Source organism: Anguilla anguilla, chromosome 10 (genome assembly GCF_013347855.1).
Source record: "Anguilla anguilla isolate fAngAng1 chromosome 10, fAngAng1.pri, whole genome shotgun sequence".
Taxonomy (NCBI): domain Eukaryota; kingdom Metazoa; phylum Chordata; class Actinopteri; order Anguilliformes; family Anguillidae; genus Anguilla; species Anguilla anguilla.
Window position 1 is genome coordinate 5,321,209 of NC_049210.1, and position 15,971 is coordinate 5,337,179.

At 42.2% G+C, this 15,971-nt stretch overlaps 1 protein-coding gene across 4 annotated transcripts in view; it reads right to left on the bottom strand.

Annotated features, from left to right (window-relative positions):
- Positions 1-15,971, bottom strand: part of ksr2 (kinase suppressor of ras 2) — a 100,569-nt gene that overhangs the window by 33,961 nt on the left and 50,637 nt on the right. For 3 of the 4 annotated variants that reach the window (XM_035378653.1, XM_035378649.1, XM_035378651.1), the window contains 9 exons: positions 14,977-15,046; positions 12,966-13,049; positions 10,706-10,773; positions 6,361-6,381; positions 5,079-5,185; positions 3,674-3,842; positions 3,117-3,158; positions 2,627-2,693; positions 1,000-1,048 (listed from right to left, as the gene is read on the bottom strand). In XM_035378653.1, coding sequence (XP_035234544.1) covers positions 1,000-1,048; positions 2,627-2,693; positions 3,117-3,158; positions 3,674-3,842; positions 5,079-5,185; positions 6,361-6,381; positions 10,706-10,773; positions 12,966-13,049; positions 14,977-15,046 — 677 coding nt within the window. The remainder of the gene's footprint in view (positions 1-999; positions 1,049-2,626; positions 2,694-3,116; positions 3,159-3,673; positions 3,843-5,078; positions 5,186-6,360; positions 6,382-10,705; positions 10,774-12,965; positions 13,050-14,976; positions 15,047-15,971) is intronic. The other variant, XM_035378652.1, reaches the window with a different exon arrangement.

The following is a 15,971-nucleotide window of genomic DNA, read 5'->3' on the forward strand; positions in this document are numbered from 1 at the left end:
GAATGCTGTGGTCAAGGCAGAACCAGTCATTTAACCTCCGCGCCATAAACAAAACACATCAAAAGAAAAACAGATAACAAAAAAAATGTATTTTTAAATTATTATTGTCCCTGTGATATGAACAATGACTGACGTGAAACAGCTTATTTGTTTACATAACGTACTCTGCATCCGTAACTAGGATTAAGTATTGTCAGAACAACAATAAAAATAAATCACGCAGTAAGAATGAGAAGACCAAGAATAAGCCTGTTCTAAAATGGCAAACCCACAGTTATGCTTTGGCACGTATTGGTTTGAGCATAATGTCTTCACGGTGAAGAAGCATTTGAGCACACCACGCAGTGTGAAATTGAAAACCAAGAAAATTCAAGAAAGTTCTCAAATTGGCAACTCAGAGTTGCCTGGTTTGTTTATATTGCTTTGCTTACTGATATGAACTTTGTACACCAAGCCTTCCTTCAATTCAATTTGTGATTCAGAATTTATTGAAATGAATATATTTTGTCATACCAGCATATTGGCAGTCTTGTGCATAAACCATGTATAAGGAATATCAAAAAACCCATTTACCAATGACCATCACGGTTGTGCTATTTGGAACCAACTTTATTACTAAACTGGCACTACATCGAGTCGGATGGGAACTTTCAATGTTGGCAAAAAGCTACATTTAAAAAAAAAATGAAGATGGGAGATTTTTGCGTGACCCTGATGATATAATGACATCCTGGATTAGGCCGTGTTTCATGGATTTTACTAAATGGTAATACCTGTGTCTATGTGTAGTTCATACAACTACAGAAAAAAAGACATAGATAGAGCACTTCTACTGTTGCTGTCATCATCATCATCATTGCAATACAGGAGTTGGAAGAATTCATGCCGTAAGAATTTATGAATTTTAATTCATTGTTTTACACGTGAAGAGGCAAAAAAAAGAAAAAGGCCTGGGCAGAATTCTTCTGTTTAAGGAGGCAGAGCAAATAGATGACTCACCTCTGATGTTGGTTCAACCTCAATCTGTAGCAGGGGGTTTCCTTCATTACTGAAAAAAAATAACAGAGATCACCTTCAAGGGGAAAAATGCCTTCAAACTGAGCACTTTAAAAAGATTTAATTTCCCAAAGCACACGAATGCTGATGCTTAGTGGCAGGACTCGACACCGCAGGTACCTAACGAACGGCTCCGGGGCTGACAGTGTGTAACCTCTGTGCGTTCGTTAACGGTTCCCCGAGACTTCGGTGCGTCACGCAGTTTAACACGCGACACGCGTGTGTCATGTTAACGTCGTTAAAATAACGCCGCGCTCCGCCAGAACTCCAGACCCCAGAGCGCTTTAATGACCTGCAGCTGCCACACTCAGCGAGGAATATTAACCCCCGTGTCATTAAAAACGCGGGGGGGTGTGACATCTGCAACGGTGAAGACGGCGAAGAAAGGCCAGCTTTGACTAATCGTGAGGACTACGCATTGCTCACTCACTTAATCGCGCACACCATCAAGAGCCCAAAGATAACGCGCCGCGATCGCAGCCAATGAGAGGGCCGTTTCGCCGCTGAACGCTCTTCAGCGAGGCGCTTTACCCAGAATTCCTTTAGTTGGAAACCAGCTGTGGAGCTGAGAAGCAGAGTAGGCTTACATAAGAACACAGACGGTGTAAAGCCAAGTTGTCCATGACTGTCCGGCAGGGATGCAATTCAGTTTTTTTTTTTTCTTCCTGTTTCCTGGTAGCCGAAAGTGAAAATGACAGCATGGAATTGGCAAGTTCAAACGAATTAAACAAAAAGAGAAGAATCAAAAATTTCCTGATTGACAAATGACATACGGCCATTGATAAAGGCTGGATTTTTCCCAACGGCACTTATTCTATTATTCTGTCTTTTTCTTGCCTTCAGTTTCCACTCCGCCTGATTTTCCACTGCGAACCCTGATTCAGTCCCGTATCATAACTGTACCGTGAACGCAAGGCCATCCAGACATTAGCCCACAGTGTTTGCCCTCGCCACTTTACCGCGAGCATTCGCGAGCGACTGTTTCCTTAACAAGGCCTTCCTTCCCTAACCCCACCGACGGAAAGACGGCAGAAAAGATCATCTGTCCTTGAAATTTCATACGTAAGGAAGACAAACAAAAGCCCTTATTGATTAAGGGCAGCACTCACGTTAACTTAAATGCCGTCTGACCTCCTTAAATTTGAGTGCTGAAATACAGTGCTGTGTTGTTTTTTTTCCCACTTCATGTCCATCCCCATCCAAGTGTATTAACGTAAGAAATGAACAGCACAGCTCGCTGTAAGACGCCATCCAGAGCGGCAAAGTACACTGCAGTTAGACTGAGTCAACAGCACGGTAGGGGGCTGCATTATGTCTTCACTGTAAGCAATACATGAACGGCAATGCCATGCAGTATCACACTCGACCAGGATCCGATCATTTCAAGCATCTTAAATATTGAATTCTGATTGAATGTCGTCTGTGTTTAGGATTCAGCTTAGCACACTTGGCACATCTTACCAGGCGCTTGATATATGTGTGCGCATGCATGATCTGTAAAATACGACGCGATTAATGCACGCTGCGAACCGGATTTGAAAGGGGGGCAGTGAGGTCACGTCGGTCTCACCCGGGCTCAGAGAGGACAGGGTGCAGGATGACCTGGGGTGCCCTGGGCGGGGCCTCTGGAGCAACATCTGGAAGAGAGGGGAGCGGGGGAGAGGGGAGGGCGGGGTCAAAAAGGATCGTAACCGCAAGGCGACCAGGCTCAATTCGGCACTTCCGCAGAAACCCACCCCCCACCCCCCAATGACACCAAACCAGGGTGACCTGTGTCGCACCCCTCACACCACACACCCCCTCAAATTTTTACCAAAGGAATTTCTGTCAGCCTTCCCGTGGAACTAAAGCGCGTCTCCGCGGCAACTCGCCTATGTCGAGAGCAAACAAACAAAAAATAGCCCAAAATGCCCATAACTATGTAACAAAATACATCGTCTTAAGGAACGGCTGGGAGTTTAAATGCGGTTCAAGGGGGGAAGGGGAACATCAAAAGAATCCTCCTTGGCTCGCTGCACTGGATTATGGGAAGGCGTAATGACCAATTACAGCGCACATACCTGGGAAAATGAACTGCTGCTTGTGTTTGAAGTAATGAGACGCTGAAAAGAAGAGGGGAGACACACCAGTGTGAAGCACAGCCCAAGCCGGGGGCACGAGCCTGACAGCTAATAACAACCAGAAAATATTTTAATGTGGACCTCATTCTCCATTTCAAGGGGGGAGGGGGCAAATTATTGATTCATGTGCAAACGAGATGGCAATATTGTTCGGTCAAAGAGTAGAACCATCTGAAGAAATTATAGACTCCCCAGTTCCAATTTAAATTTGACTTCAGGCAGTATTTCATGAGATGGCAAAAAAAAAACAATTCAATTAAGGAGGTAAGATATTACACACAGTAGAGAAGAGTTGAGAAATATATTAGAGATACAGAACATGCTCTATGCTATACAGAGACAAAGACACACCACACACAAACACACACACTGTGTATATATATATACAGAAAAGGAAGAAAAACTATACAATACAAAACAATATCACTTTTTGTCTTTTACTAAGGTTATACGTTTCCTCTAACGTGGACGAGCACATTTAAGTACAAATGACACACCTGTTAAGTTGAACTGTTTCTGTTGTCGAGTGCACTGGGGGGAGGGGTGAAGGGGAGAAGGGGGCGTGGCATTGGGGGGAAGGGGAGGGGCAGGGGACGAGGGCGTTGAGGAGGTCGTGGAGGAGGGGTTACTGCTGGAATCCGGCTGGTAGGGAACGGAAATGTGGTCCTGTCAAAATAAAAGCGAACTTTTACGAGACTGAAGAACCGCCAATATGTCGTACGTACAAATGCATCCCTCTTTTTGTGTGTGAAAATGTAGAAATTTTATATTTTCCGAAGATTTTCAGAGAAATTACAATTACCATCATATGGTGAGGACAATGGGTGTAAGTGACCAAAAAAAAGACTTAAAAGACCAAAAAATTAAGATTGCTAAACTCTGATGCAATCCAAATGCATGTCAATGACAGCTTTTCAGCATCACTTTAAAAAGGCCTCACTTTAACAATGTTCCTAAGACAAAAAAGGCGGCCTTAGTGCCCGTATTAAAATGTGAATTAAAACTGAGGTCAGAATCTAAAATCACACCCAAGCCCCAAAATTCTGATTTAGACTGTTTAGCCAGACAACTGAGAGCAGTTGCACAGACATAAAGATAAATGCCACAGCACCATAGAGACCAGCTTTGCGGGGTGACCAAGATATCGATGACTCATTGACATTTTCTTCCACCTCAGCTATTGAATATTGTAGTTCTCACAATATTGTAGTTCTCATGCGTTTTTATGTGTGATGTACTTTAGATTTTATTGCTGCTGCTGCCTTGGCCAGGTCTCCCTTGTAAAAGGTGGGTGGTAACATACACCTTCTACTTCTAAATGTTTGACCAGCCTGAGCACAAATGGATACTAACTGACTCTGAAATTCATACGGCCTTCTTCTTCTAATCTGTGAGTTTCCACAGCTTAATCCCTGATTTGTCTTGAAAGCTCCTCAGAGTTCACAGTTGACTTTTTTGTAAAAACTTTATTCCACTGCCTAGCAGACAGATCGTACTGTGGCAGGTGTATTTATCGTGCAATCATACAAACTATTACTGCAGACAGCAAAAGGCTATTCAGCCAATTTTGTGACTTGTCACAGTAATTGTCTGCACCTGACATCATTTTGGTTTGCCATGGCAAAGGGGTTGAATAATTAAGCAATCAAGATGTCTCCATTCATAAATTATTTATTCACCACTTTTTCTTTTGCTTTGACATAGTGGAATAAGTTCTGTAGATCAGCATCCATAATTCCTCTTTCAAAAATGCCATGTTCCCAATGTGAGAATGTGAAAACTGCAAAAAATATATGATATGAGTACTTTCACAAGGCACTGTATGTTTTTTTTATATCAATGTGTAGGTTTTGCACATACTTTTCATACCCAATGTAGACAGGTTCACATGGAGGGACCTACCTTGTTGATCTTGTTGGTTTTGGGGAGCGTTTGACTGATGTGCAAATCCGTGTACCTGAGGGGGTTGTTGATGTCACACGGTACCGACTCGGTCCGAACCAGACGAGCTGGAGCAGACAAAGAGAGAGTACCATCTGGACCTTCCAAACAGGCCATACTGACAAAAAAACAACATTCTCTCTTCAGACCAATTACTCCTAAAATTCAATGAAATGACAACAGAGGTCAAAATTGCCCAGAAATAAATGCCTCGTGTTATAAGGAAGTAATACTTGAGGGAGGGAGAAATCCTCCAGAGTTATGGTGATGCAGTATATAGAAATGTCATGCATAGTCACACACACATACACAAACTGTATGTAACCCATGCATCAGCTGATTCAATGCCCAGCTAACAAAAAAACTTTGTTTTGGGGTAGATTTTAGTTGTAAGATGGCATTATGATCAGAATGTTCCCCTATAGCCTCTGAAAATATATATTATTCCAGGCAGGTTCTGTCAAACTCAGACAAATATCCCCATGCGTGTTCAATAAAAAAACGTACTGCCAACCAGAGGAGGAAAGTAAAAGTCCTGCCAAGTGTTTCTTCCACCCATGTACTCGGCCAGCTGATTTCACTAATTAGTTCTACCTCCTGGCTAAAGAATTGTGCTAATTAGCAAATCCAGGTGATTGGAACAACATACTGTGGAGAACTTTTACTTTCTGAACCTGGATTTTCCACCTCTGCTGCCAACATTCGATAATGGTTATTTCTCCATGAAAAAACATCATGGAAGTACGTTACACACATTTTGCGAACGTTGCCCAACTGAAGTATTGAAATGGTGGAAAGTGCTTAACATTGTTAACATCCCTGATAAAATGAACATGGATGACCATTCACAATTCATTTTTTTAACAAGAATTACAAAACTGAATAACATACTAAAGCCAGTCCTGCGATGTTCCTTGCAATTTACCCCAACTTTTATAACACTTGGGTAACGATATGAGAATCAAAATTTGGCTGGATGAGTACCATGCTCCCTCAAGACATTCAGGTAGAGAAAGAAAAAAAATACTGTGGGAATTCCTTTTTGGGTGGCCATAACAAAAATAATTTGGGCAAGAAGAGGAGAACACTGTGTGCTGAGTAGACTTGCATCTAGGTCTGAATGCACACTGTTATTAGGCAAAAACATCCTCTCTTTAAGGCATGCTGATTTTAAAATGGCACAGGCATGTAAACAACATTAGAGCAAGCTCAGGCAGTCATTCGGACGTATCGATCGTGTTACCTTGGGCTGTTCCTTGGTGATCTTTTGAGCCAGACGAAGAGAGAGAGAATTAAAGAGCTCACTTCAGATGAGGTAAAGAGAAAGGACCTCACTTATTTGAAAATCAAAACCAAGTATGTTGACAGGGTAGGTAAAATCAATAACAGAAATGTCCATGAAAGCTTAATGTTGACAAGTCCATTAGGGACAATGATGGTGAGGAAGTGATAAGGCATAGACTGAATAGAAATATTGATGCTCCACTAAGGAGTACATAAAAAAATGAATCAGACAAATTAGTCGACCAAAACATGCAATGTTTTTCAATCAGCAAATGTGTTTCAATCTGTTCTTTCCTCAGGCAAGCAGTTGCAAGGATGTTAGATCGCCAAGACTTCATCAAAAAAAAAAAAAAAGAAAGAAAAAAAAAGACCTTGGAGAGCTTGACAACACCACCACCTTCTTCCTAAACTTTGCTGCATACCAAGGCCACGCCCACAGACTCATCCTGCCCAATAATATCTCAAAGATTCCCTTCCGGCCCCACTGATTGACAGATGATGCTGAGCTCTTGTTCCGTTGGCTATTGAAGCTGTTTCCCGCTCTTTTTGTGATTTCCTCCCTCTGATCTTCTGTCACCCCACTCTCCGCTCCCACAGTTCCACTCTCCAAGCAGCCCTCCACTCACTGCCAATTGCTGCCTGTATTAATTTCAGACCTCTGTGTCATAATCAGAACTGTACTTATGCTACCTTTGAACAAACTCTTCTATGGCCCACTCATTTTCATTTTCTGCAGCCTCTTCAAACACAAATACATGTTTTATTTTTTTATTTTTTTTAAATCGACCATGCTGACTCAGTGCAGAACTCTGATATATGCTGAGGGCACCAGATGAGGTCAGAGAAGAAAGGCAGCCATTTTACAGTTCATACCACCGGCATTCTTTTTTATTTTTTAGAATCTTTTTTATGACACACTAAAGAATTTATTGGTTCTTAAGGATGTTGTTAAAATGTTACAATGTTAAAATGCGTGAGATTGAAACCGATCTCAACAGCTTGTTTTCCATCTTTTTTTAAAAAGTTATTCTTGACAAAGAAGGAGACGGATTTTGATTGACAGCCAAGATTGGTACTAAAGCAGTGGCAGAGTGCAAATCTCTGTTACAAAAACACCTTCAAACTGAACAACTGCGAGCACGACAGTTTGGAGACACAAAGATTCAAACCTTATCACCATCTGAAACGAACCATCTCAAAACACTTTTAACACTCTTGAGAATTCTTTTCCTAAATCTTTTTTTTTTTAAAGTTATATGTGTAGTACATGTTGTGCTAAGTAATGTATCAACAAATAATCTTATCTATTCAGCCATTCATTTGTCTGTTTGGATTTACATGTGTCTATTTAATGTCTTTTTAACTCTGCCATAGATTTATCATCCCATAGATGTCACACTCCTTAAAATAAATTAAAATTTGATTACAGCTACAATTCCGGAACATTATCTTGCTACTCGCTGCCTTTAATAAGTTGCCATTGTCAAGAGATGAGAGTGACCCTCTGGGTTTGGCCAACAATGAGGGTGAATAGAAGAAAATATCACTGAGTGACGTGCATATTAGCATGACCGGACAGCGCTCCAACACAGGAAACTCATGCAATCTATTCCTGTGATAAAATGATCGCTTACAGCTTGCTATTGCCATAGAGACAGACAATGAAACATGTTATGTAAGAAATGATGAAATACTCAGTAGACATGGCACGAAAGGTGATAGCAGTTTTTTTTTTCTGCAAAGCAAACTGGAATCAAACTTTTAATCACAGCTTACGCCTAACATTTATCTAAGCATAACTGAATATGTCAAGCAGTGGGGTGAGAGAGGCTTGTCAGTGCATTTTCGCTTTTTTTAAACAACTTTTTCATTTGAATATTTTTCGATGCAGCCTGAAGTGCATCTGAAAAAAATCCATTTCAGACTGGATGGATTACACTTCCAGAAAGAGATGTTTGTTTGACTCTTTGCATAAATCTAAATGAAAGGGCAGGTTGAAGTCAATTCCACATGCCCCACATAGACCTTCCCTTTTTTGAGAATGCAAGACAGGTAGTATTTCTTTCTACTCGCAGTTGTCAACCGTGGACAGGCTGTTATTATGGTGCATCTTGCTCCGCATCGGTCCAGTAACACTGACAACATGACACCGAGCTCACAGCCTTTTAGATTATTGGCCATTCATTTCTAAAATGATTTATAGCCACAAAATGAGGGTCCAGGGGTCCAGACTAATTTTTTTCAGCGGCCAATTGGGTTGCGCCCAAAAATTTCACCCGGCTCCACACAAAAGAGTGCTTAGCTCTGCCTGTTTGTCCCGCCATCACATTTGCTATTCAATCACAGCACTGGAAAATGACTGCTAAAGCAGGACTAAGGTGCAATGAAGAATTTTAATTAACATTTTAAATTTCACTTCAAGCAGAGGTCTGTATTAGAGCACAGAACACACAATGCTACATTCAGTGCTGTGGTGTCATTCAGAAAAATTTAGGAGGTAATCGTGTGCTCATTTGATTATTATTATTCTTTTTTTTTTACGTTGGTCCAACCCAATTATAAAGTTGGGACCGGCAGGATACAACACATCAACAAAAATGGACAATGATGGCATCTGGACAATGATAATTTTGATAGCCTGTTTGAAATTGATCATGTAACTTTTGTTAACAGTAACGTTTGGTCAGACAGGCTAGGGGTACTCACAGGTAACCTACCTAGGCTACTTAACACACTTGGTGGAGCAGAGGACACCGATTGTGAAATGTGTTGATAACAAAATGCTTAAAGCCTATCCTTAACCATGTAGCCTGCTTTTTACTTTGGCCAGAAAGTTTCATTTTACTTTAAAAGCTAATTTTTACTCGCATGTGTGACTAAAATGGTCGCACTCTGGAGCCGTGAGGGTCTTTTTTAATAAGGGAAGAGTAACAAAGTAAGAATTCCAGTAAATATTTCACGGTAAAATGCGCTTGTTCTGACTGATGTGTGCTTCTTGAAGAACAATTTTGAGAGGTCATGGGCACCTCAGAAACTCCATAAGTTACACTACTCCTATTTGCAAGAAAAGATAATCAGCATATAATTATTCGCAAGTAAGTAAACATTATCTGATGGGATTAAAAAATGTGTAAACTAAATGGTGCAATACAATAATTTTGCCACACACTTGTTTTCCTGTTTCTATCAATATATACTTGATAAAGTATATGGAATAAATCTATCTATTTGTGTCTGAGTGTTCAGACACAACAATACCAACAATATTTAAAAATACATGCATGCCATGAATCTCTTTTGTATTTTTTTTTTTTTTTTTTTACACATGCACAACATGACACATCTGTGCAATGCTTTACGGCCAGAAATCAAAATGGCTTCCCTGCTTGATTCTGGACAAAAATAACAAAATAAAATCTTAATTGCTTGATATTGCACTGTGCCGCACCAGTAAAGGTCAACTGACATCATTATTTGTGACCCGAACGCAGTGCTCGTCTCATGCTAGGGGGTTTCCATTGTGCGATGCAGCAGGTTTGTGCAGTCGTGCTGCCACAGCTGAATTTGATAAATAGCCATATCGTTTCTCTCACCCAGTGCATCTAACCACACAGAATTCTGTCCGTAACTCCAAGTTTGTCCATTTTTTTTTATTGTGACTTTATCATTGCACTGCAACTTTACACAAACCATCATCATTAAAAGTTGAAACTACAGACTGCATAACATTGTGCGAGAAATGCTGTCAAAGTGCACTTGAATTAAAAGTGGAGCATACTGCGTTTAGATTGAACACAACCCAATGTAAACTGAGTGTATCATAACTTTTAGAGACCTGGGCTAGGATCTCAGAGGTTGCAGGTTTGCATCCTGGGAGAGATCCAGCTCCTGTGCCCGTGAGTAAAGCCGTTAGCCTGAATTCCTCTGGCGAATACCGAGCTGGATGAATTGGTCGTATGTAAAGAAGGTAAGTTGGGTAATAATGACTAAATGTAATGAAATGTAACGAAAATGGCCGTTTTGTGTTAGCTGCAGGAGAACACATACTGTAACAGGAACACTGGTGTGGATTCATACATGTATCCTTAACTTTACCAAACAACTAAAAGCAAGAGTTCTGTCTGCTCTTCTTCACAAACACAGTTTTGGTGTTTGAGTTCAGGGATTACCAAAACGAACTCGCCAAGCCGAGTTTGTAAAGAAAAAGCGAAACGCTTGCTTTTGCTTGCAAATCAAAGTTGTGGACTAATGTTTATTGACTGTTGATTGAATTGTTGACAGGCCATTGCTTTTTGAATCCCTACCTCCACGATGGATGATCAGCAAGTGGCAAGGCGGGGCTTCTTTGGTGCATTTGTTGTGGCACTTCAACCTACAGAGACAGACAGAGAAGTATCCTGTCACTCCGACGAATCAACTCAACGACTCAACAATGGAGTCTGGTCCGAAAATAAAGGGATAGATACACAGTAAGCATAGTAACTGCTATGTTATAATTAAGTAACATTATAAAATTGTAATTGCAATATTTCTGATTACAATTCTATAAATAAATACATTTATTATATTAGGTATTATATTAGGTATATAAGATATTGTGATATTATACATACATGCAATATGAATACGTTACAACATTATAAATATATTACAATATGTCCAAATGTGTGCGCATAAAGTTTAGTTTAACCAGGGAACTCTGTCTCATCCAAACAGCCCTCCTGCAAGCCAGAGGCTCAGAATGCATGCCACAGAGTGCACTCGGTACCCAATTCCAGAGGGGAAGATCCAATTTGGAGCGAAAAAATGTTTGTCGCTGTTTTGCACATACGCGCGGCGCTGTGAGCAGGCGCGGTGCGTGGGCGCTCTTTCTTTCTTTGTCGTTCAAACATCCCACAGAAAAAACGGTCACATTGAACCGGTGCCCTAAGTCTTAAGCTCAGTTTCTCTTTTTGAGCAACGCACACGCTGAACTGAACGGAACCGTTTTCACGCTTCTCTGTTGACATCTGTTGACATGCTCTCGTTGCATTCAGTTAGATGTGAAACTATGTTAACTGTGTCTCCTGAAAGAAATAAATGTTTGAAAAGAGGTCATTAGAAGGATACGTATGCATCTTCCTTGTGAGAGATTTAAGCTTTTATAATCGTCGCTCTGATAAAACACTTGAATTGTTTAAGGAATCAAAGAAGAATTTCAATAAATGTCACTGCTATAATCTATACTGAATAAAGAATGGTATTCATTTCAAAAATACATCAGTTGGGGAATTTTATATATCCGGCATTAATTCTAATCAAGTACTACTCTACATCACGTTTGGACAGGGTGTGTGGCCAAGTGATTGCATATACAATATAAAAAGTATGTAAAAGAACGGTCAGATAAACACAGCTGATGTATTTAGTTGAACAGAGAACAAAAATATGAATTATAAATAATATGTTGTATAATGATAATTTTTAAAATACGAATTTGTTAAGTAAAACCTATAAAATTCTACCAGTCACGTACAACATACACTTACCACATAAAACTGATGCAATTTCCTTTGAGAATTAGTGTAGCATTTGGTGGAAATACACTTCCAAAGCCGTTCATTTGTATTATAACAATATGCTAATCGCCCATCGTTACTAAGGGGGTAAATGAACCCAACAGACCTGAACTGGCTGTAAAGTATGTGGAGTGAAGTGCCTAAACAGCTTGTACACGGTGTGCATCAAATGCATTGTCTTGGTGTCAAAATGACACGATGTATTCGGTTTTAATAGGCAGTAATTAGAAACGTTTTTTTACTCAAATTATCAGTTTTAAATTATATAGATAATTACCACTCACTTCCCAATCCGCTTATTATGACAAATGCCCTTCTGACATTCCAAAAACCAGTAATTAATGGAAGAAAATGTTCATGAAAAAAGGTCCAACTGAGGGCAAATACGGAAATGCATCAAAACAATTAACCCCGTTTTCCAAACTTCCACCAAACCAAGGGCTATCAACAAGAACATGTGAGCGCAGCACAACTGTACCCCAGGTCCTGTGACCCACAGCGTCTGAAAGCATTTGCTCCAACCATGCACTACGCTACCTGATTTCACCACAGAGCTTATTTCTTGAGTGAAGAAGGTCGAATAATTAGCGAAATCTGGTGGCATAGTGCACGACTGGAGCAGATACCCGCAGACACTACAGCACAGAGGACCTGGCGCAGAGCAGCAGCGTATTTAGCGAAACATGGCCCTCGCCTGCCGTGTTACTGCAGGTTATAATGGCGAGAAGAGTGCAAAATCTGAGGCTTCAGCATCTCCCTTAAAATCAGTGTAAATGATCTTCATGAAAAAGATGCGCGTGGCTCAGGTTTGCACACCCTATGCAGTTTTATGCAGGTTGAAACTGCTGAAGGTTCTGATCAGAATCGGTGAATGAGCCTTTGATGACTCCCCCACTAACTCCTCGTTGCACATAAACAAAAAAAAAGAAGATATTTAAGGCTCTCATGGGAATAACAGATGTTGGTTCATTTTATTCTCCAAAAAGTCGGATACGTGCAGACGTACTTGCAGTTTTTACATTTCAGTCCGAACAGCATTCCTTTCCCACAAACTACACATGTCTGAGACATCCAGTACTTGGTGGAAAATCTGCAAAAAAGACCAAAGAGAGGAACATTTACTGACAAGAAACACTTGAGAAAAATAAAAAAAACCCACAGCATCAGTTTTAAAACACAGACACGGGTCTTGTCTACATCATATGAAGAATTGACCTTTGACAATGATTACCATTTGCGAACGAAAATTGCGCGCTTGTCATAGACAGGATCACATTCACGCAAACAACAAATAACCTTGAATTCTGTAAAAGATAGGCGTCTTTTCATTTTACCCCCCCCCCCTCCCCCCCTCCCCCCCTTACATCTAGCCAGCTTTCATCTGTAATCTCACAGACGCAGTGATTCAATTTCCAGCCTCCTGCTTTTCAGCTCTTCCTGAATGCGGAGCTCGTGGCTACGGCTCGCTAACAAAGACGGCGCGGGACAAAAGGCCACAGGGACGCACGTCAGCGCGCGGCGAGGCTGCAATCGCGGCAGCCGGGGCCCAGGAAACGCAGACTGCGAGACCCCCCAGTCTCTCCCGCCGCTCGCCAGTCGCCAGCAAGGCGAAATTTTACGCCGCCCGCTTTCAACCGCGATAAACACATCTCGGTTCTCTCTTGACTCCGCGGCTGAAAGCGGGCGGTGAAGAACGCAGGTTTGTTTGTGATCCCGCGCCGAGGTACGGCTAGCGGGCCCACAGGTAATGGAATATGACTAATGCTGTCTGACAGAATCAAAATATCTTCATTAGACCCGCCATCTCACCTCATTCCGGCAATATCGCGGCTTGATGCGAGTCTCCACTTACGGGCGGGACGTGTGACGTTCGAGCGGCGGGCGAGCGAGCGAGCGAGCGCGCGCAACGGAAGCTAAAACGAAAAGAGCGTTCGCTCTGGGCCTTTAACCGGTCACGTCTGTAACCGCTTCTCCATTCGCTGGCCGGTATCTTTTCAGCACGACCGCGTCCAGAAACAAACTTGACGAACTTGGGTCACGATGAACCTGGGCGTTTGGACAGCCACCGCTAATAGCACGTAGCGCTGTCCACAAAATGCTAAGTGGAGGAACTGAATGAGAATCCACTACACGTATGTAGAGACGACACTATATCTGAATACAACACGTTACCGGTGCTTTTCTGAATAGGGTATTCAAGTATAATACACCCCAACTGTTGGGTCTCTACATATGCCCAGCGAATGCAAAACGTTCTCACAACGTTTCTGCCATGTATAATATTGAACAACACATTTCAGAAACATTTTAAGAACATTTAATGTCAGCCGGGTGGACACTGAAGGGGCTACTCTGGAAATACTTTTTCTCAGTGGCAAAAGGTTGCATGTTTTGTAAGTTTAAAAACACTAAATGGCAATTTATAATCCTTCAAAAAACAGCCCATTGTATTTGCCAAGACTGAGGTGGAGTACCAATTCATGTGTACAAAGTATTTCTTTCCCCTTCTGTAGGGCAGCAGTACAGTCTCAGGGAAAGGAAACTGGGCTTTTAACTTGCAGGTTGTGGGTTCGATTTCCTGCTGGGGACGCCGCCACTGCAGAGTTGAACGAGGCACTTAACCCCAATTTCTAGGAGTGAAATATTCAGCAGCATAAATGGAACGAATGTAAAAATATATTCCGTGTACGTCACGCTGGATAAGAGTGTCTTGCTAAATGGCCGGAACGTAAAAAAAAACGTAAATGTGACGTTGATTGATGTGGCGCTCACAAGCAATGCCTCTAAACGAGGATTTTCATCACCCCCCACCCAACTTTTCTTTTTGTTACAATACGTCATCACCGTTTTGAGATCACGCACTTAGAACCATGGAGGGTTTCAGAATGGGGGGCGAGGGTGGAAATGATCTACGCAAGCAGGCCGTTTAATTGGCCTGACATTTTGTCAAAGGAGACGGTGACCCACCCCCGCACCCCACCACCCCACGCCCCCCCTCCTTTCAGTCAGCACGTTACCTGTGTTTTATAGAATTTCCCAAGTCTCGACGGGGGATCTGAGGAGACCATCGAGGCACTGAGAGAGTGTCTGCAGAGAACGACAGGAACGAGAAAGAGAGGGAGACAGAAAGAGAGAGAGAGAAAGAGGGGGAGAGAGAAAGAGAGAGAGACAGAGAGGGAGAGTGAGAGACAGAGGGAGAGGGGGAAGAACACAAATCAGACCAGAAGGATCGGCCATCGTGGGCCTTCCCTCCCATCCACATCCTGCGGATGAAATGAGAAGAAACGGGGAGAAGAGGCATCGAGTGCCAACCCCCCCCCCGCTGAAATGGCAGCACACAAACGGGCAAACGCTGATCGCCGCAGTATAAAGGCTGCTTTTGCATCGGCTGACATTTCAGCTGGTAAATACCTTTCATAATGACTACAAGTCACCTCGAACGTCAGGATGGCCTTTCCCCGATCGATGATAAGAGCTTCACCCAGGCCGAATGCAAAATAAATATATTCGATTTTTTTTTTTTTTTAAACCCCGAGCCCCTTGAATGTAGCAGCCCCCCCCCCCCCCCCCCCCAGATATAAAAAATTTCAAATCGAGTCGTTTTGGCAGAAGCGCTCCAAAATCGTTTTTTGTTTCCAGCAAGTACGCAGATGCAACCACTCACACACGCGCCGAAATAGCCCGGGCCCAATCACACACACCGAGATGGATGGATGGCGGTCGTGCGTTGACCTGGCACCGCTCTGCCATCCAAGAATACCACAGGGCGCTCTTTACCGGTACTGGGGGGCCTTCAGCTGGTGCAGTAACAGATACGCTCGGTCACGTGGAAACACCGGTGAAAAAAAGAGACGCGGAAACACAGAAAAATCCACACGGACCAATAATAATCCCCCCCCCCCCCCCCCTTCCAAATGCGATTCGGGCTTTTCTGCTATTTTAGCATGAGCTAATTATCGGCAATTAATGCAATCGTCATTCCGGAGTCATTGCTCAAATTGTGAGTAACCCA